A 22,899-nucleotide genomic window follows, 5' to 3' on the forward strand; every position below is an offset into this window, starting at 1 on the left:
AATGATCAACAACCAACTTGAGAGAGCTTGAAGAATTTTAAAAGAATAATGTACAAATATTGTACAATCCAGGTGTGCACTTAGATACTTATCCAGAAAGACTCACAGCTGTAATCAGTGATTCTAACATGCATTGACTCAGGGGGTTGAATACTTATGTAATCAAGATATATTAGTGTTTTATTTTTCATGAATTTTTTTGCAAATGTTCAGTGGCATGTATTCATGGATGTCAATGGAAGCCAGGCTTCCACAAAAAAATGTACCAAGAAAAAAAGGTAAAAACATTATAATTCATCTTTCATCTCTCTGTGTTTCATAATTTTCCTTCAATTTGCAAGAGGCTTATTGTATCTCATCCGAGTGAGCAAAACAACGCCCCTCTGTCTCTGTATGTGTAGGCCATCTATCTGATGCTGTCTGGTCAAAAAGAGTATGACATTGTACCATTGAATGCAAGGGAAGCCAGCAAGCATTTGGCCTCCCTTGATAAAAAATAAATAAAATAATAGCCAACCAGAATTGAGCTAAACTGAGTGAGCTCAACTGTGAATGGTCCTGATGCACCAAATAAGTGTCAAGGGAAGTCAGTTTGGATTTGGCTTCACACGAATCACATCACATCAAAAGCCAAACTTCATTGAAAAAAATGGAATTGTTGCATATTGTTGTTGTTGTCTTCCAGTGGCTAGCTAGCTAGCTAAAATTGGGCCTTTCCTAAATTAGCCAGGGATGGAGATAGGAATTTGGTCTTGTGGTTTGATTTCATTCTCCGTACTGGCCAATGAGTATAATACTGATTCTGATCCAACCATAAATTCATACATTGTGCCCCTGGCCTGAGAGTTTGGAAGTCAATCTGTAGCTAGATGTTGTAGGCTCATGAAAGGGGCAACGAGCAAGCATTTTAGCCAGGTAGCCTAGGACAACAAAACTAAAAGTGTGTTCTTTATGACAGAGTCATAGACCATTTCTACATCATGAAAGAGAGGAGGATGGCATTGGCATTTCTCTACAAGTAGGGTGGGCATAGGTGATTTGATGATGTTGAAATATTGAAGTTGAAATGATGCTAGAACAGCGGAGGCAGCTCCTGTTTTCTTTGCAACTTTCTGTTCTAAATCAATCGTTGTTAAGTAGTCTGAAAAAATCTGAAACATTAACTTGATTGACCGTGCTGTAGGTCATGTAACTCTTTGTTACATGCAATATGTTTTGTGGACTCCACCGGACAAATGTTGCTCTGTGGTTTTGTGATGAAACAAAGGTGTTGTTGAATATATTCTGCAACTGTGTCTTCTTATTGTCTCGGCCTTAGGCCTATGTATCACGGTAGCAAGGCATATGAACTAAGAGGTTTTATAGCAAATAATGCAATTATCACAACACATAGGCCTAGTTTGTAATATGGCTTTTTTCCCCTGGCTTCCTCTGTGATTTTACCCACACACCGCTACTGCAAATGTTAGAATGTTTTTTTCCACTTTGACATTACAGAGTATTTTGTGTAGATCGTTGACAAAAAAAAAAAAAGACTATTCAATATAGTTTAATCCAACCTTGTGACAAAACAAAATGTGGAAATAGTCAAGGGGTGTGAATACTTTCTGATGGTACTGTATGTGTTTTATCAATTGGACGAGATGGTACTGGGAATTATTTTCCACCAATGGGCCTGGGGGGAGAGTCAAACATGACTTTATTTGTCAATGGCATCCTTTTGGATCCTCCTAGTAAGCTGTTATATGTAATTTGAATTAACATTCAGTAGGGGGGAAAAAAAAAATGTAAACACTCCTTTTGGAATATAATAGAGCAAAATATAGGGTGATTGAGCTTCAATCTGAACACCCCTAAGACTATCCACATACTGCATATACTGTACTGTAAACAGTGAGTTGGTCACATGTGGACAGAGAGGATTCATTGAGGGAATACCAATAACCAGTAGCCAGCTACTGTGCAACTGAATTTCCTTACCTTTGGCATTTCATTGAGTCCTCGAAATTAATTATTAACAAATGGATCTAAATAAAATTCCAACTAAGTGTCTAATTAGCCTACAGGCATCTAGTCCTTAAGGAACGATACACAAAATGAACATGGAAAGAAAGATATTGAAGATTGGCCAAGTAGTCTAGGTTGCAGTAATATCCTATTTGTCATCCATTATGACTTATAACGGCCTATTGGCTATTCATTTACAATATTTTAAGCATGAAAGCAGCAAGTAGGCCTAATATACTGTAAATCTGCCATTCTTCTTAGACCACATATTTTCTGAGAGAACGTGTTGACAACCAAAATATTATCTGATTAGCAAAACTCCCTTATAAAGGTGTGCATGGGATTTGTGAGGTAAAATGATTCCTGACAATGTATGAAGTACAGTACATTGGATAACGAATGAAAATATGCGTTACAGTTTTCCTCACATCACGTGTGACAGGCTACAAGGATATGTCCTCAACGATCACGCGCGCGCGCATCCGGGGAGAAGGGAACATCTGCTGTGCTCCGCAATTTGAATAAGGGAGCAGCTAGATTTATAACACATCACCATTGAGAGTGCCGTCCTTTTTGTTCAATAGCCAGACGACCCCTGTTTCAACTCTGGGCTCCTATATACTGCTTCCATGATGCACACAAAGCCTAACATTAACTCTCCTGCATACTGAAACTATCCGTGAACTCCAAATAGGCTTTCAGCGTAAAATCCTAATCCAAACCGTAGGCTATAAATAAAAGGAATTTTTTTTAATAACTTGGGCATTTAATGAAATATCACAAATAGGACTGCGTAAATTAGGAAGCCATCTGCTGCAGCTGTAGCCTTCGTTTCCGCTCACATTGCCTGGCCTATTCCAAAACCATTCCATGTCTTGTGGAAGATTTCCACATTTTTTGCGGGGCGTAAGGGCAATACTTTAAAACGTGCCATAAATCAGAGTGAGACAGAGGAATGCTGGAAAGACACTGCGCAGTTCTAAAGCAACCCAGAGGCTGGGGACTCCTCCAGGCATGTAGCGACACAGAAAGTTGTAGCCCTATTTAGGCAGGTATACTGAATTACACAAAGCAGAATGTTTTTGAGTAACTTATGTTTAAACCAATGGATCAATAGGCCTAATTGCAAGTTTAATCGCACTTTTCTCAGGGATCTTGGTGGTATTGAAACGGATTTAGGCCTATAGAGAAAAAACAATCAAGTGTGCTTGCCAACATGAGGCTAACATGAGGTTACATTTTTAAAAAACAATCTTAGTAGAACATTTCAAATCTGACTTGAACAGTGATATAATGTTGATATTATGACGATATAACTTCGTACAGCCTCATTTGTGAAATGTAGGCTTAAGATATAATGGTGTCATTTGGAGCGAGCTTACCCACGGATTTTTGTAGGCTACTAAAATACACGAAAGGTCTAAATACCAAATACTACTAAATCCATTTAGGCCTATACCTAAAAAAACGATGGGCCTAAGCATATATGCTCTTACAAAAAGACAAACTTCGATCCAGTTCTCCATCATTCCTCGCATCATATCTGAATGAAGGATTCATTGGCTAGAGTAAATATCTGTCCATGGGCAATGCCTATTGTACCTGCTTAATATAGCCTAGTTTGGTGCCAATACAGCCAGTGGTCCATAGCACAGCGCTGAATGGGTCTCTGCTGCACCTATTCTCGTTTCAACTCTCTCCTCTAAAGTGTCCTTCCCTGTCTCAAGTAGGGTCATGGCCCTTTTCGTTGCCAGACACGAACTCAAAAGAAACATGTCATTGGGTCTTTAAATATTTATCATTGCTCTGCAAACAGGAGACAAATCCTGAGACTTGGGCTTAGCCTAATACGGCCAAAAACATAGTCCACACCGCACACTTGTTCACCAAAGACATACAAAAACAAAAACAGAGTACAAAAAAAGTAGCCTACACATGCTTAGTTATATCAACACAGATGTCCAAATGGGTGAATAAACTCAGTAACCAAACCCTTGGTATTTCAGTCCATTTAGTAGGCTCGTCAAGAGGTGAGCTAGGGCTAAATCAAAAGTTCCAATGTGAGAGGTATGGGGCAATCATTTAGTAATAATGATTATGACAAGGGAAGTCAATTATACGAATTGATTACTTTTTTAAACCAAATGTCCTTTTGATGGATAGAGAAGTGGCCACAAAAGAGAATCGACAGAAAGAAAAATAATCTGCATCTATTTGAAAAACATTTGGCGCAGTCTACGGATACCAGGCTTTTTTGTACTCTGTTCAACACATTCTGAAATCCTTAAAGGATTCATCAAATCGAAAAGGCTGATGCAGACAGCCTGTTTGTAAAATATTTGTTATAGATTTGTAGAAATAAATAAAAATGGCCAAGTTCTAGGCTCTTATCACGACCTTCTGTGTTTTCGCTGTTGGAGTTGTGCTGAATATATCGAAATTGATTTTAGAATCTATCAATTGTATCTTAAAATACTTTTCTAACTCAGCTTTTTTTATTAGAAAATGCAATGATGGTGGTTATAGATATCGATTATTTTTGCCAATATGAAAATGGAATGGACATGTCAATTCAAGCCTAACAGACACACTCATATCTCTCTGTCCCGTCAAAGACGCCAACATATATAGGAATATATTGGAGGTGATACGGTAAAACGTTTTAGGCTACTAGATGTATGAACGAACACGTGTGCTACAGGCCCATTGATTATCGCATTAGGACACAATAACCCCAATGCTAAACACGTCTTCATGTTTTAAATCCGCTATGTAAGATGTGCATACAGAGAGTGGGCCATGCACTAGCAATGGCGCGAATGCAAACGATATGTTTTCCACATGAAAATAACACTTACTTTCTCGGATATACTATATCTTTGGTAGGCTGCTATACTCAGAGGATGAAAGTGAGATAAATAGAGATTTTTGAAAACACCATTTAGGCTACTAGCTGTTTGGTAACAGGTCTTTAGCTAATATGATTTGATGTTAAATATATAGGCCTAAAAATACACTTTAGTAATTTAGCAGGTACTTTTATCTAAAGTGTCTTACAATAGTGCTTGCATACATGTTGTTATAAGTGGCACCAGTGGGAATCGAACCTACGATCCTGACGTTGTTTGCGCCATGCTCTGGCACTCAGAACCCATTCCCAACAATAAAACCTTGTATGTTTTTATACAGGCCAATACGAAGTTTTCAATGTATGGCCCAAGGTGTAGTAGGCCTATTACAAGTTAATAATCATAAGCTAAGCATTGTTATAGGCTATTAATTTCAGACATTACTCACGCATTTATGTTATAATGGCATAATGAGCTATAGGCTTCATATTTGTAATTAGAAGTCACAGGTACAACAGCATCAGGACAATTAACAAGTCACATCACACACACTCTCCCCAGGACAATTAACATAGAACAAACATCCACAATCAAGGCAAACCCCTGACGACACACACACAAACACACAAACACACACGTTACAAGTCGAGGGAGCTTGACCGGCCATGTTAGACAGTTGAAAGGGTCGAGCATCCCGGACTGAAATTAAGCTAATGGCACAGAAAAACGTGTCCCCCACATGAACCCCAGCCTTTTCTACCATCCGTCTGAAAAAAAGTTCAATAGCATTGCCCTTTTCAGCCGCGCTATAGGGCGACAGAGTGATATAGAAAATAGATCACGGGGAGGCTGCTGTTTTGGTATGCACACATACTCATTTCTCACCGCTGTCCGGGAGTATAATGGTAGCCAGAACGGTGGGTGGATCTGTTGGGGTTCCACTCTCCTTGAAAGTCGTGGCGGAGTGAGGCTTTACACTGCATCTTTCTGTTCTATATTGGATGAAATCTAGAAAGGCCTCACCATGTGGCTTTGTTCTAAAGGAAAGAGTTGAGTTGTCCATGCGAATATGGAGACATGTGGATTAAAGGCCCAGTGCAGTTAAAAACGTGATTTTCCTCTGTTTTATATATTTGGTCTGCCTGGTGACATCATGAGGCGGTAAATTAATTAATAGACCAATAAGAAAGACAGTTCCAAACCTCTCCTCCAATAACTGCTAGTATTCAGTTTTACCCTCCCCACTCAGACCACTTCCAGACAGTCCTAGCTAAATTCTTGCTTGAGAAATTGCTCTTTGCTAAGAAGCTATTTTTATTTATTTTTAACCATTTTAATTTAAAACAATCCCACTAAGTTACTTAATTGTTACCCAGAAATGATTTGATATTGAGATAAAAATGGCTGCATTGGACCTTTAAGAAGTAGAATATGCCATGGCCCAAGATTGTTCAAAACGCACACCTTCAGTCTGTAAGTGATGCTAACTACCAGTATTTGGGCTGTAGGCAATTAATACCACAATCTGTAGACATGTAGCTGCTTATTAATTTATTAACATATTATAATAAATCACTAAGGACCTATTACTCCAGCGTTATAATTTTGTTGTCATACAAGACTTTGTAAACTGTTTTTGAAAGTATTTTTGCTCTCTTGAGCACTAAAGATAGCCTATAGATATCACATGTTATTTGCAAGTGAAAATGGCTTGGAATGCACCTTGGAATATTGTAAACAACTGTTACATATACCAAATGAGGATTCATTTTGAATCTGTAGGTTACGAAGCTGCACTGGTCTTATAACTCTGCAAATAGCAGTCTCACCTATACATTTTAAAATTACTTCTGATTGAACAGACATACTTGATAGTGTAGTTTGATATGAGGTACCTTTGAGTGTACATGAATAGGCTAGTAGACAAATTCAGTGTTTTCTACAATTCAAAGATTAAACCTACCAAACACTGGAATTGCTAAATGTGTTTCCTGAAATAACATAACACAATATTTAGGTTACAGCCAAGTAATTGGAGTAGTTATGTTTTATACTCCATATGTGCAAAACAGTTCCATACAGGCCTATGGAAATGCACATGCAGATCCATTGCATAGTTGATAGCCTAATTGGAACATGGGCGTCACCTGTGCTTCTATAGTCAAACGTTTGGTTGGAAACACATTTTATGAAATTAAGCCTCTAAATCAGCAGTCGTATTGACACCATAGTGCCCTCCAAGCTCCTCACTAAGCTAAGGACCTTAGGACTGAACACCTCCCTCTGCAACTGGATCCTGGACTTCCTGATGTCCGCTCCTAGGTGGTGAGGATAGGCAACAACACATACGCCACATTGACCCTCAACTTGGGGCCCCTCATGGGTGCGTGCCTAGTCCCCTCTGGTACTCCCTGTACAGGAAGGGATTAACCACCAATAGGACCCTGAACAGCTTCTACCCCCAAGCCATAAGACTGCTATATAGTTAGTTAAATAGTTAAGGAAACAGCGATACGGAATATCTTCATTGACCATTTTTGCACTAACTTTTTTGACTCATCACATACACTGGTGCTACTGTTTATTATCTGTCACTTTATTCCTAGTTCTATGTACAGTACCAGTCACAAGTTTGGACACGCCTACTCATTCAAGGGTTTTTCTTACTTGTACTATTTTCTACATGGTAGAAAAATAGTGAATACATCAAAACTATTAAATAACACATATGGAATCATGTAGTAAGCAAAAAAGTGATAAACAAATCAAAATATATTTTAGATTCTTCAAAGTAGCCACCCTTTGCCAGTCCCCCACACTCTTCTCAATTTACATCAATAACATAGCTCGGGCAGTAGGAAGCTCTCATCCATTTATATGCAGATGATACAGTCTTATACTCAGTTGGCCTCTCCCGGATTTTGTGTTAAATGCTCTACAACAAAGCTTTCTTAGTATCCAACAAGCTTTCCCTACCCTTAACCTTGTTCTGAACACATCCAAAACAAAAGGTCATGTGGTTTAGTAAGAAGAATGCCCCTCTCCCCACAGGTGTGATTACTACCTCTGAGGGTTTAGAGCTTGAGGTAGTCACTTCATACAAGTACTTGGGAGTATGGCTAGACGGTACACTGTCCTTCTATCAGCACATATCAAAGCTGCAGGCTAAAGTTAAATCTAGACTTGGTTTCCTCTATCGTAATCGCTCCTCTTTCACCCCAGCTGCCAAACTAACCCTGATTCAGATGACCCTCCTACCCATGCTAGATTACGGAGACATAATTTATAGATCAGCAGGTAAGGGTGCTCTTGAGCGGCTAGATGTTCTTTACCATTCGGCCATTAGATTTGCCACCAACTCCTTATAGGACCCATCACTGCGCTCTATACTCCTCTGTAAACTGGCAATCTCTGTATACCCGTGGCAAGATCCACTGGATGATGCTTATTTAAAAAACCCTCTTAGGCCTCACTCCCCCCTATCTGAGATATCTAATGCAGCCCTCATCCTCCACATACAACACCCGTTCTGCCAGTCACATTCTGTTAAAGGTCCCAAAGCACACACATCCCTGGGTCGCTCATCTTTTCAGTTCGCTGCAGTGTTTGTTGCAGAACGAGCTGCAACAAACACTCAAACTGGACAGTTTTAGCTCAATCCCTTCATTCAAAGACTCAATCATGGACACTCTTACTGACAGTTGTGGCTGCTTTGCGTGATGTATTGTTGTCTCTACCTTCTTGCCCTTTGTGCTGTTGACTTTGCTGAATAATGTTTGTACCATGTTTTGTGCTGCTACCATGTTGTGTTGCTACCATGTTGTAGTCATGTTGTGTTGCTACCATGCTGTGTTGTCATGTGTTGCTGCATTGCTATGTTGTTCTCTTAGGTCTCTCTTTATGTAGTGTTGTGTTGTCTCTCTTGTCGTGGTGTGTTTTGTCCTATATTTACATGTTATTTTAAATATATATATATATTTAATCCCAGGAGGTCTTTTGCCTTTTGGTAAGCGGTCATTTTAAATAAGAACTTGTTCTTAACTTACTTGCCTAGTTAAATTAAGGTGAAATAAATTGAAACAAAAATGTTTTGCCTTGACAGCTTTGCACACTCTTGGCATTCTCTCAACCAGCAGTCTTGAAGGAGTTCCCACATATGCTGAGCATTTGTTGGCAGCTTTTCCTTCACTCTGCGTTCCAACTCATCCCAAACCATCTCAATTGGGTTGAGGTCGGGTGATTGTGGAGGCCAGGTCATCTGATGCAGCACTCCATCACTCTCCTTCTTGGTCAAATAGCCCTTACACAGCCTGGAGGTGTTTTGGTTCATTGTCCTGTTGAAAAACAAATTATAGTCCCACTAAGCACAAACCAGATGGGATCGTGTATCGCTGCAGAATGCTGTGGTAGCCATGCTGGTTAAGTGTGACTTGAATTCTAACTAAATCACATTGTCACCAGCAAAGCACCCCCCACACCATCACACCTCCTCCTCCAAGCTTCGCGGTGGAAGCTACACATGCGGAAATCCTCCATTTGCTTACTCTGCAATTTCCACCGGTGTAATGACCATTGCTTGTGTTTCTTGGCCCAAGCAAGTCTCTTCTTCTTATTTGTGTCATTTAGAAGTGGTTTCTTTGCAGCAATTCGACCATGAAGGCCTGATTCACGCAGTCTCCTCTGAACAGTTGATGTTGAGATGTGTCTGTTACTTGACTGTGAAGCGTTTGTTTGGGCTGCAATTTCTGAGGCTGGTAACTCTAATGAACTTCTGCAGCAGTGGTAACTCTGGATCTTCCTTTCCTGTGGCGGTCCTCATGAGAGCCAGTTTCATCATAGCGCTTGATGGTTTTTGTGACTGCACTTGAAGAAACTTCCAGATTGACACGAAGCTGGTTGAGAGAATGCCAAGAGTGTGCAAAGCTGTCATCAAGGTGGCTACTTTGAAGAATCTCAAATATAACATATTTTTGATTTGTTTAACACTTTTTTGGTTACTACATAATTCCATGTGTGTTATTTCATAGTTTTGATGTCTTCACCATTATTCTATAATGTAGAAAATAGTAAAAATAAAGAAATGCCTTGAATGAGTAAGTGTATCCAAACTTTTGAATTGTACTGTACATATACCTCAATTACCTCATACCCCTGCATATTGAGTTGGTACTGGTACCCAATGTATATAGCCAAGTTATCATTACTCATTGTGTATTTATTATTACATTTATTATTATGTTTTTTATTTTTCTATTATTTCGCTATTTTCTTTCTCTCTGCATTGTTGGGAAGGGCCGTAAGTAAGCATTTCACTGTTAGTCTAGACTTGTTGTTAGCAAAGCGTGATTAATATAATTTGATTTGATTGATTAGTTGGTGATGAATAAAGTATTGACCACTGTGTAAGGTATACGGGCACTGAGACTTTTAGCCTATAGCCTATATGGGCCAATGTACCTCCACAATAATTGAATTGTGTCCTATACCCCAAACTATTTAGGGGGGTATGTTTTAAGAGTGCATGATGTTAATCTGGTGTACTCTGAAAGGGCTATTCTTGTGAGATGACTCGGAAAACTCTTTGCCCTTCTCACTCACAGAAGAATAGAATTGTTCCAAAGGAAGTTATTCCAATGACATATAGGACTACCACTTTTGGGTCCGAGCACTTCTTCGTTGGGGACGCTCAAGGGTTTCCCATCTCTTACACGGAAGAAATTTCAAAACACAGTGTAGGCCATATGTATATAGAATAGATTTTTGTGCTAAATACGTAAATAAAGATGACAAACGTATTTTAAACTACTCGACACTGTTTTATTGACCACTGCGACTATCACAAAAACACTAAACGTATTTTGTTGCATCTGATCAATTCAAATAAAGCTAAATCACCAAAAAGTCATCACAAAACACACTACACTCATTACCTAAGATGTACTTTTCCTGATAAGAGGTTGTGCTGAAAAATAATTCACAACATTTCACTGATTCACATGTAGGCTATTGTAATATATTGTTTTAATGGTACGTATACTTGCTATTGTTACTGTCACTTAAAAAATAAATACATTTCCCTACCCTTCTTTTTCAGAGAATAAATAAAACTATTGGGCATGTAGATCTATTGACATTCAAATTCATTGATAATGTCCATTGTTGTTCGTCAAAAATGTTTTACAAAAAAAATGTAACAATTCCTATCATAAATAAATGAACCCTGATAACCGTAATAATGCATTGATATCTACAGTAATCCATGCTATGTAACATGCAATCGTAAATAACTGTGGACTGAGAGGAAAACCCCGTTTACGCACACGAACACTACGAGGAACAAATATATAAAAAATAATATGTATTTTTATAAATAATCCGTTGTTTTTTCTTCCTATTTGTTAGATATTATTGTGTGTCTATAACCTTGTAATATCCTGGTTTCGTTCGACTACGGACACTCGAGAGAGTTCGTCCGAAGCTGGCACAGTGTTGGAGCCCACCGCACGCTGGAGAGTGCTGGCTGTTGTTGACGCTGTGTTGGACCCGGAGATAACGCTAGTGTTGGAGGAGGATCTCACTTTCGTGTTGGGTAGCCTATGGTCTTTTTTCCACTTCATCCTTCGGTTCTGAAACCAAATTTTAATCTGGCGCTCGGAGAGAACAAGGGTGTGGGCAATCTCGATGCGTCTTCGCCGAGTTAGGTAGCGGTTATAGTGGAACTCCTTCTCCAGTTCTAAGACCTGCTGGCGAGTGTAAGCTGTTCTGGACCGCTTTGCGTCTGCTCCATTGTAATTGGGATTCGCTGAGAGGTTTGGAGAGGTAAATAGAAAAGAGAGGAGAAAGGAAATGAAAAGCAGAAGGAAAAGGAGGGAAGCAAGACTGGCGTAAATTGAAATATGAAAAGAAATAGCGCGGAAAATGGAGAGTGGAATCACTATTATCTAGACCCCAATCAAATATTTCACAGTCAGGGACTCGACTCATGGTCTATATAATGGGTAGCACTTTCTCCACAGCGAGGGAGCAGCTGAATTATTTATTCAACATTACAAATAAAAAAAATATTCTTATCCCTCTTTTTCTCTCTCACTCTCTCCTCCCTCTGACACACAGCCTACATAACACAAAAAGCCACATGGCAATACGGTTGTCCAGACTAGTCCCTCTGCTATAAAATTTATGGCGGGTGTAATTGCCAATGCTGACTCGTAAATCCTCCTCATATGTGCCATTTCAAAGGGGCTGCTCTCTCACAACGTACGTAGCACGAGCCGGTTATAGGCAGGCGATCTCGGTAAAATAAGGGTGAAATAGTGGAAGAGAGAGCGCGAGAGGGAGGGAGGGCGAGTTATTAGAATAACAACACAGATTGCCTACCGGTACTGACGTGGATTTTCTTCATCCATGGGTACACTACAGGCTGCTTAGCCGAGGTAGAGCTGATGGGATGCTCCGGGGTGGCTTGGATGCAGGTAGGCGGCGCAGTCGGTGGGGTCGTAGGGGATGTGGGTAACGGTGGCAAGGGCTCACGTGGAGCTGTCTGTGCCTTCCCCGCGAGCAGATTCCCCGAGTGTGTAAGCCCATGGCCAGTCTGGGGCTCGGGCTCGGGGATGCTTACACAGTTATACGGGCGCTCCTGGTAGGTCACTCGCGGAGGATACAACTCCTGGTGGTGATGCTGGTAGACAGTGTCTCTCGTGCGGCTGTAGTATTCAGGGCTGTGTTCTGGGATGTAGCTATTTTGTGAATATTCCTCGCAAGGAGGAAATTTCGGATCGATGTAGTTAGAGTCCATCAAATACGAGCTCATGATCATTAATTTCTGGAGTGAAAAATTATTTTTCTACCTTTGTCGTTTTTCTGGTCCATAAAGCCCTCCTACTAGCAAGCGACCCTGTAAAGTTACTTTAACCACGTGACACAGCAGTCCAATGGCATCTGGCGAGGTAGTTCCCGGATAAGGAACCAAATATTTATTAGAATATTTTTCTACTCATTGTATAGGTGTGAGAGTGTTTTCTCGAGGTTAGGCCTCTTCGATGAAGATCCATATCAAATGACTGAATAGGGCAGAAAGAGGCGAAGGTCAGTGGGACGTTGTGTGAGTATGAGGGGAGAGATACATCTCAGGCTGGGACTGAGCAAAGGTATTATGACATGACTCGGAAAACACAAAAATAAACAGAACACTGTGGCAATGGAGTAATGTATCGTGAACCATGCAGTTAGGCACAGATAAACCACTCCAATCCTAAACCATTACAGCAGAACGCAGTCATACTCATAACCCAATGGCTAACACTGATTGATTTATTAAGAAACAGGACCACATTCTTACCATAACACGCTAAACGTCTAATTAATTAGGCAGTATTGATCATCGACAAGCCAATCCGTTGGAGACCGGTACGCAAATGGGTAATTCAACAATTTGTAAATTAACACATCAATCAAACATTCTAAACCAATGAAGATGGTGCTACTACCAGTACTAGGCCACTAATAGATTATAGTAGGGCTACTGCTAATGCTACTTCTCACGATATGAATAGGCTAATAATGATACTATTATGCGTAATATACTATTAGATCATTACTGCACTGTTGGGAATGAGCTCGTAAGTAAGCATTTCACTGTAAAGTCTACACCTGTTGTATTCGGCGCATGTGACCAATAACGTTTGATTTAGGCTATTGTAGGCTTGTTATAACAACAACCATATTGTGATTGCAATTTTTGACCATCTTGTGAAGACCGAAGACAGAATAGTCTAGCATTAGGTCGTGGTAGGGATGGTAATAGTAGAAGTAGCCTACATGACAGCTGTCCTTGCAATGGACAAGCAGTTATTGTTTGTATAATGACCCTATGAGTGATAATGGCATGGCGGGTTGCAGACGGAGTCCCCCTCACAGTCCTATATCAGAGCGACTGAGAGCTGAACCTCCAGGTTAACTGTCTCTACTTCCTAAATAATAGGCGTCATTGCTGTGTCAGATTTTATCGGATAAAAATAAAAACGACACATAAAAGTTAGCATGGCTTATTTATTAGAATCGCGCGCCTGCCCGCCCGCTGATGTTGAAGGCTCCTGGTTAAATGTTGTCTGAGTTTTATTGGGCTGTAAAAAGCAGTAAATCAATAGCTTCAAATGATCCCCGCTTGCACGCGTGCTTTACGATTTCTTAGATCATTCTTCTCTCTCCCTCTATCTTGCTCCCTCCCCCCTCTCTGTTTTCAGCACCATCTCCTTCTCCATCTTCAAAAGGTTAGAATTTTGCTCACATCCATTGAAGCATTATCAAATGTTCTTGACGGACGTTGTACTTGACACAGCTGAGGTATTGAAATCGCCCATGTATTCCCGTAGAGGCGAATTTGCGGTTGCGTATTGTTAACACAAATTCGGTTCTACAGGGTGCATATAGACGACTTGAACTGCATTCCAATGCTGCGAGCTGTGATTGTGAAAACGGGGGGGAAAAACTATAAATCCCACTCAGAATAATAAGTAGCCTAGGCCAATGGCATGAGGACATTGTCATCCAGGAGGAGATATAGGCCTATTCGGCTTGTAAACTTTCTCACAGACTATAGGTTGTGAAGTGTCAATACGCACAACAAAACACCTAGTGGTCTATATCTTGACATATAGTATAGGCTATTAATGGGTGCAGATAATACTATAAAGTAAGTTGTGGTACTAATTATATAGAATTCAACATTTCTGTCAACATAGCTTTGGAAGTGTTATCTAAACAGGATGGACACAGAAAAGCCAAACATTTCCGTAACACTGTGAGACGTCGTTAGTGTTAACTATTAGACCCATCCCACTCCGCACAACCTGGTTGAATCAACGTTGCAAAGTCATCAACAGCTATTGTTTCAATTCAACCCAGGGTTCAACTAAAAATAGACAATATATATTAGGCCTAGGGTTTAAAGCTTTGGTTGATTTCAAATGTAATCTTCAAGTTAATCATAAAAATGCTGGATTTACGTCTCCATCACAACCACAAATCAAAGTTAAAGAAAAGTTAAAGAATAAATCAAATCAAACTTTATTTAACGTGCATTTAAAGTTTGATTAGACTTAGTCCTATTCTTTAACTTAGATTTTTTTATTGAGATGGAGACATGAATCCAACATGTCAATAATTAATTTGTAGACAAACTGGCATTCGATATCCTTTACATTTTGATTGTGTTGTCAACCAAACACAATTCAATATTGCTATTGTAGTACAGTAAATTGTCTAAAGTTAAGGTTTTCTTACAAACTAATGTACAGTATTTATTCAACCTTAAAATGAGTAACATCCATGGCCACATATTGAGGTTAGCCTACTGTAAAGGCCTTATTATGTAATCATAGAGAGCTTGAATGTTCAAGATAGCATGCAAAGGTTGCAGCTCAGTGGAGATCTTCACAATTGCTTTAATAATCTGTATAGAATCTCGAACAGCATTGATCACTTGTACTATGTACTTTTAATGTAATCTCAACTGCAATCCAGATCATTTGGTTGTGCTTTTAGATGAAGCACAGTGATAAGACATTAAGTTGTTGTATACATACCAAATATCTGACACGATATTCCCATTTGAACTTTGATGTGCTTTTAAATGGTTGACAGCGCAGTGATACCATATTGAGATGACAACTAAACCAAAGATCAGACATTGTTTTTCTATTGGAATTTGGCTGTGCTTTTAGATGGTTGAACGCATTGGGAATTCATCAAACTTCTGGCTGTCTTTTTGAGTGGGTGAATAAAGGTTGAAATCGCATTGATCAATGTCTCAACCAAATATTACCCAAATTTCCACGTTGAAATGACGTGGTGTGCACAGTGGGATAGATTAGTAGAGGCAAGTCCCTGTGATCTCTGCACTGCTTCTCTCCACCCTCAAATCTTTTGTTGCACAAAATGTATGCCTTTAGCTGAATTTCCTAATATGTTAGGCCTACTCCTGGAATGTATAGGCTTAAGCTACACAAAGGAACCGCGAGAAGTAGCTTAAACACACCACAAACAAGTGAATATGCATGCGCAAAACTTACATTTATTGTCAAATGTCTTTCAAAATGGCACTGAATATAACCTTGCGGGTGTGTACCCCTTCCTAATGATAAATATTCCGTTTGGAAAAACTGGGGACACAAAGCGGCCACGTGACAGTAGTGTTGAAAAATTACTTTCTATTATCCCCAAGGGTTTATTGTGTTCTTCATTACCATACTGACCGCTGGGTAACCCGAGTGTGGCACACTGAACTAACGAAATAGACTATGCCTATGCAAGACATGAAATAAAGGAACTCCCAGAAAAATACCTTGAATGTAAGCTACACTGAATAAATATGAACCTCAACGAGCAATAATGATATTAATATGAAGAATAAGAGTAAGCAGCATTTTCAAAAGGAAGTAATTGGCTATAGCCACCCTCGTCTGTTTTGTTTCATATTTGAGAACCTTAGCCTGCTTGATACAAATAGGCGAGTCTAAGAGAGGCCCTTGACTATCTATAAAGTAATTTCCTATAGGCTTATATGTGGGGGAACAAGACTATCGCTTTATTTACCATCCCCCACAGTCCTCTTTCTCTCTCATACCCTTTCTCGCTGAAGCCACATTTAATATTAACTGGTAGACGGCCTGACCGGAGTTTCACCTCTTGCGTTTGACTCGTTCCAATAGTTCACTGCCAAGGGGTTATTGATGAAGAATCACCAATTAAATTTGTCTTAAAATCCCATTTAGATATGTTACCTCATTCAATAACTGAGTATAGGTAGAGATGGAAAGATGAACCCCTTGAGTAAATAATCTTAAGTTATTTTTATTATGGCAAATGGACGTTTCTTGAATCTATAGAAATCATATGGGCTCCGTTACAATATGTAGAATACTTCAACTCAACGCATGCTTTTGGAAAACGTCTTAAAACTACTCTATCTGCATTCTCCACCCTCTGGTTTATGGGTTTTCTGCGGGACAGAGACTATACATTTAGCCATTTCTGTAACGGCTGTCGTAGAGAGGGGACCAAAGCGCAGCGTGTTGAGTGCTCATGATGAATATTTATTTTAACTCAGAACACAAAAGAAAAAATAACAAACAAACGGCCAACAGTTCTGTCAGGTACAACAACTAAACAGAAGACAACTACCCACAAACACAGGTGGAAAAAACCCCTACTTAAGTATGATCTCCAATTAGAGACAAGGAGGACCAGCTGCCTCTAATTGGAGATCATCCCCCCCAAAAAACAACATAGAAATAGAAAGCTAGAACCTAAACATAGAACTACAAAACATAGAAAAACACAAAACACCCCCTGTCACACCCTGACCTACTCTACCATAGAAAATAATATCTTACTATGGTCAGGACGTGACAATTTCCTGAAATGTTGTGACTTGGTAGTGATACCCACTTGAAAAGCACTTTCAATTGATTGCAGTAGTAGATCAATGACATGCTATTTTATCCAATCAAACAGACAAGCTTACTGAGCAATACTGTTGCCATAGCATTCACTGAAAACAGTAAGGTAACCAAAAATGACATTTGCAGGTACACTCTTAGAAAAAGAAAATCTGGATAGAACCAAAAAGGATTATATTGCTTGCTTCATATATGGCACCCCTAAAGGTTCTGTATGGACCCTTTTGTAGGGTTCTTTGATCAGAACCCCAGGGGTTATTTTTCACTGAACCAAAATTGGTTCCATATTAGAAACTTTGGGTTCCATGTAGGGTTCTATATGGAACAAATTTCCGTTATATAGAACCGTTAGGGGTGCCATATATGAAGCAAGCATAGAACCCTTTTTATTCTATCCAGAACCTTTTTTTCTAAGAGTGTAGGCCTAATTGGTGTATTATGGGGTGTCCTCTCTAAATCCCATGTCGGGAAGGGTTTGAATGTTGTAGGGAGAAAAAAAAGAATATATTTTCAGTTATACACCCCCCAAGGTGCCGAAAGCCACGTAGACTCCAGTGCTACCCACAGTTGTGTCAGGTTGGATTGATGTTTTGTTTACACTCAGTGTATATCACAATATATTTATTTTCTCTCGTCGATGCAGTTTAATCAAGTTGGAAGACTCTTTCATATTCTTCTAGTCAGGATGTTCCAGTTCTCTAGTTTTCACAAACGGTTCTCCACAAATCCATGAAACCCGTTTGGCAATCAAATGATGTTAGATGTTAACTGCGAAAAAACAGCATACCTGTGTCTATTGATTGAATTTTGATTATTTAAAAGTTCCTTCACGTACACCACTTGAGATGCACTCAAATAATTAATACTCTGTGCTTGCACAAAAGTTGACCCCAAGGTCATTAGTGTGTTTCTGGCCTACCAAGGACTGATGTGTACTCGAGATCGATATTGATGATGAATCTTCAAAGATGATTAGCCTATATTGTTGGTTAAAGCAATAAACTCATTATAATAGTGGGGAAGTGATTTTAATCATTCATAAAACATGCAGTATTGAAATCCTACAGAATTTAAAGCTAACACAATAAAATACAATATTAGGCCTTTAAAAACAAGTTAGACAACTATAGAAACTAATAAGTTCAGTTAACAAGTGTTTTTATGTAAAAGTGAAAGTTGAAAGGAATATTCGGGGTGCAATAGCTGAGTATGATAGAATACTAGATTATTGATTGTACTGATTAAATAACTGAGGCATGGGCTGTTCTCAATGTTGTTAAGGGTTGGATAAGTGAGTAGAGGTGATAATAATTCAGAGGTGCATGGATGAAATATATAGCATGCAGGGTATGTTTATAGCATGCAGGGTATGTTTATAGTATGCAGGGTATGTTTATAGCATGCAGGGTATGTTTATAGCATGCAGGGTATGTTTATAGCATGCAGGGTATGTTTATAGCATGCAGGGTATGTTTATAGCATGCAGGGTATGTTTATAGTATGCAGGGTATGTTTATAGTATGCAGGGTATGTTTATAGTATGCAGGGTATGTTTATAGCATGCAGGGTATGTTTATAGAATTAGGAGGACAGATCCGGAGAAATGTGGCCCTGATGGAAACTGTAATATAATGCACATTATTCATTTTAAAGGTTAGGCCTATTGTTATTGTAAAAATGCAAGAAAGACATCATGTTATTAATACACATGTTTGAGCATAGAAGAATTATTGGTGGTACAACACTGACTTGAGGGTCAAAGATCATACCCCCAAGTCATGCTAACCTCTCTCCACTACCAGTAACAAGGGAAGTTAGCATGTTTTAGGGGTATGACTTTTGACCCTCTGTAATTTTTCTCTGGCTGGAGTCTCTGACAATTTTTAGGGCCTTCCTCTGACACTGCCTGGTATAGAGGTCCTGGATGGCAGGGAGCTAATCCCAAGGATGTACTGGGTCATACACACTACCCTCTGTTGCGCTTGTGGTCGGATGCCAAGCAGTTGCCGTACCATACGGTGATAAAGCCAGTCAAGATGCTCTCAATGGTGCAGCTGTAGAACTTTTTGAGGGCCCATGACAAATCTTTTCTGCCTCCTGAGGGGAAAGAGGCATTGTCGTGCCCTCTTCACGACTGGGTTGGTGTGTTTGGACCATGATAGATCCTTCACTTCAGTCTCGTCGATGTGAATGGAGGCATGCTCGGCCCTCCGTTTCCTGTAGTCCACGATCAGCTCTTTTGTCTTGCTGACATTGAGTGAGAGGTTGTTGTCCTGGCACCACACTCCCAGGTCTCTGACTTCCTCCCTATAGGCTGTCTCATTGTAATCATCATCGTGATCGGCAAACTTAATGATGATGGTGTTGGAGTCTTGCGCGGCCACGCAATTGTGGATGAACAGGGAGTACAGGAGGATAATAATTTAGACAGGTTACCTTGGCGTTCTTGGGCACAGGGACTATGGTGGTCTGCTTGAAACATGTAGGTATTACAGACTGGGTCAGGAAGAGGTTGAAAATGTCAGTGAAGACATTTGCCAGTTGGTCAGCAGATTCTCTGAGTATGCGTCTTTGTAAACCGTCTGACCTTACGGCCTTGTGAATGTTAAAGGGAAATGTTGAACATTGTCCTCTCATATTCATCATCTCCAGCACCACTTGAACATCAACATATGTGAAAATTGCACGTTTTTATGTTTTGTAGTAAAAAAAAAGATAGAGGCAGGTAAGTGTTTCCAATGACATCATCGGTGTGCGTCATGATTTGAACCAATTTCATGTAGGCATTGCCCACTAATTGTCTACTAATTGGTTGACGATGTCATTGGAAACATTTATCTTCCTCTATCCTTTTTACGACAAAACATAGAAATGTGCCTTTTTCACATATGTTGATGTTGGGGTGGTGCTGAAGATGATGAATATGAATTTGAACAATTTAGAAATTTGCCTTTAACCTGTTTACTCATATCACCTACAGAGAGTATGATCACACAGTCGTATAGAACACCTCATTAGAATACCTCATGATAAGTTGTTGACCATACTGTTTACCAAGAGAGTTTTCATCTATATTTTTTCAGGGGGCTGTAAATTTACCACCACAACCCGATGCTGGCACTAAGACCGCACTCAACAAGCTGTATATGGCCATAACCAAACAAGAAAATGCTCATCCATAGGTGGCGCTCCTAGTGGCCTGTTATTTTAATGCAGGAAAACTGAAATCCGCCTTACCTCATTTCTACCAGCATGTCACCTGTGCAACTAGAGGCGAAACTCTAGATCACCTTTACTCCACAAACAGAGACGCATACAAAGCTCTCCCTTGCCCTCGATTTGGCAAATCTGACCATAACTCTATGCTTCTGATTCCTGCTTACACGCACAAACTCAAACAGGAAGTACCAGTAACGCACTCAATATGGAAGTGGTCCGATGAAGCGGATGCTAAGCTACAGGACTTTTTCGCAAGCACAAACAGGAATATGTTCCGTTACTCATCCAATGGCATTGAGGAATTTAACACATCCATCACCGGCTTCATTAATAAGTACATCGATGACGTCGTCCCCACAGTGACCATCCGTACATATCCCAACCAGAAGCCATGGATTGCAGGCAACATCCGCTCTAAGCTAAAGGCTTGAGCTACTGCTTTCAAGGAACTAAACACTAACCTGGACGCTTATAAAAAACATCTGCTACGCCCTCTGACGAACCATCAGACATGTTTCAATTATACAACACTATAGCATGCCCAACATGACCATATTACACCCCTGCGGAACCTCATAACAAACTCAACTTTTACTTTTAGAGTCAAGATCACTTAAAATTCCAGCGCCATCCCCTTCTATGATAACCCTAATGAATCAGGTCAATTTGAGAGAGAGATAAAGGAAACCAGCAGTGATTATGACCATTGAAGACAGAGACTGTGCACAACATCTCCAATACACTTCCTTATAAATTCACTCACCGAGTCAGCATATAGGTCAATGTTATTCTCTGAGGCTGACCGGAACATATCCCAGTCCGCGTGATCAAAACAATCTTGAAGCGTGGATTCCAATTGGTCAGACCAGCATTGAATGTTTCTAGTCACTGGTACATCCTGTTTGAGTTTCTGCCTATAAGACGGTAGGAGCAAGATGCCGCCCTCACTTCGGGAAATCCGACCACAATGCCATCTTGCTCCTACCGTCTTATAGGCAGAAACTCAAACAGGATGTACCAGTGACGAGAGCCATTTCTTAACCAGAAACCGTGGATGGATGGTGGCGTTTGCGCAAAACTGAAAGCGCGAACCACAGCATTTAACTATGGAAAGAGGTCTGGGAATATGGCTGAATATAAACAGTGTAGTTATTCCCTCCGCAAGGCAACCAAACAAGCGAAATGCTGGTACAGGGACAAAGTGGAGTCGCAATTCAATGGCTCAGACATGAGACGTATGTGGCAGGGTCTACAGGAAATCACGGACTACAAAAACAAAATCAGCCACATCACGTACACCGACGTCACACTTCCAGACAAACTAAACACCTTCTTTGCCCGCTCTGAGGATAATACAGTGCCACCGTCCCGGTCCGCTAACAACAACTGCGCCCCCCCTCCTCCTTCTCCGTGGCCGACGTGAGTAAAACATTTAAACGTGTTAAACCCTCGCAAGGTTGCTGGCCCACACGGCATCCATAGCCACGTCCTCAGAGCATGTGCAGACCAGCTGGCTGGTGTGTTTATGAACATATTCAATCGCTCCCAATTGCTCCCTAGTCTGCTGTACCCAAGAAGGCAAAGATAACTGAACTAAATGACTACCGCCCCGTACCACTCACTTCTGTCATCATGAAGTGCTTTGAGAGACTAGTCAAGGATCATATCACCTGCACCTTACTGGCCACCCTAGACCCACTTCCGTTTGCATACCGCCCTAACAGGTCCACAGATGATGCAATTGCCATCACACTGCACACTGCCCTATCCCATCTGGACAAGAGGAATACCTATGTAAGAATGCTATTCATTGACTACAGCTCAGCATTCAACATCATAGTACCCTCCAAGCTCATCATCAAGCTGGAGGCCCTGGGCCTTGACCCCGCCCTGTGCAATTGGGTCCTGGACTTTCTGACTGGCCGCCCCAGGTGGTGAAGGTAGGAAACAACATCTCCACCTCACTGACCCTCAACACTGGGGCCCCACAAGGGTGCGTGCTCAGCCCCCTCCTGTACTCCCTGTTCACCCATGACTGCGTGGCCATGCACGCCTCCAACTCAATCCTCAAGTTTGCAGACGACACAACAGTAGTGGGCTTGATCACCAACAACGACGAGACAGCCTACAGGGAGGAGGTGAGGGCACTCGGAGTGTGGTGTCAGGAAAACAACCTCACACTCAAAGTCAACAAAACAAAGGAGATGGTCGTGGACTTCAGGAAACAGCAGAGGGAGCACCCCCCTATCCACATCGAAGGGACAGCAGTGGAGAAAGTGGAAAGATTTAAGTTCCTCGGCGTACACATCAATGACAAACTGAAATGGTCCAGCCACACAGACAGTGTGGTTAAGAAGGTGCAACAG

General features: G+C 40.5%; 1 protein-coding gene across 1 annotated transcript; it reads right to left on the bottom strand.

Moving 5' to 3' along the window:
• Positions 1-11,272: 11,272 nt before the first annotated feature.
• On the bottom strand, positions 11,273-12,681 carry hoxc4ba (homeobox protein HoxC4ba). Its single transcript, NM_001139542.1, is given in 2 exon segments — positions 11,273-11,658; positions 12,234-12,681. Coding segments are annotated over 2 exon segments (825 nt in total). The 5' UTR covers positions 12,673-12,681.
• Between the last annotated feature and the right edge of the window lie 10,218 nt (positions 12,682-22,899).

The sequence above is a fragment of the Salmo salar genome, chromosome ssa12 (genome assembly GCF_905237065.1).
Source record: "Salmo salar chromosome ssa12, Ssal_v3.1, whole genome shotgun sequence".
Classification (NCBI taxonomy): Eukaryota; Metazoa; Chordata; class Actinopteri; order Salmoniformes; family Salmonidae; genus Salmo; species Salmo salar.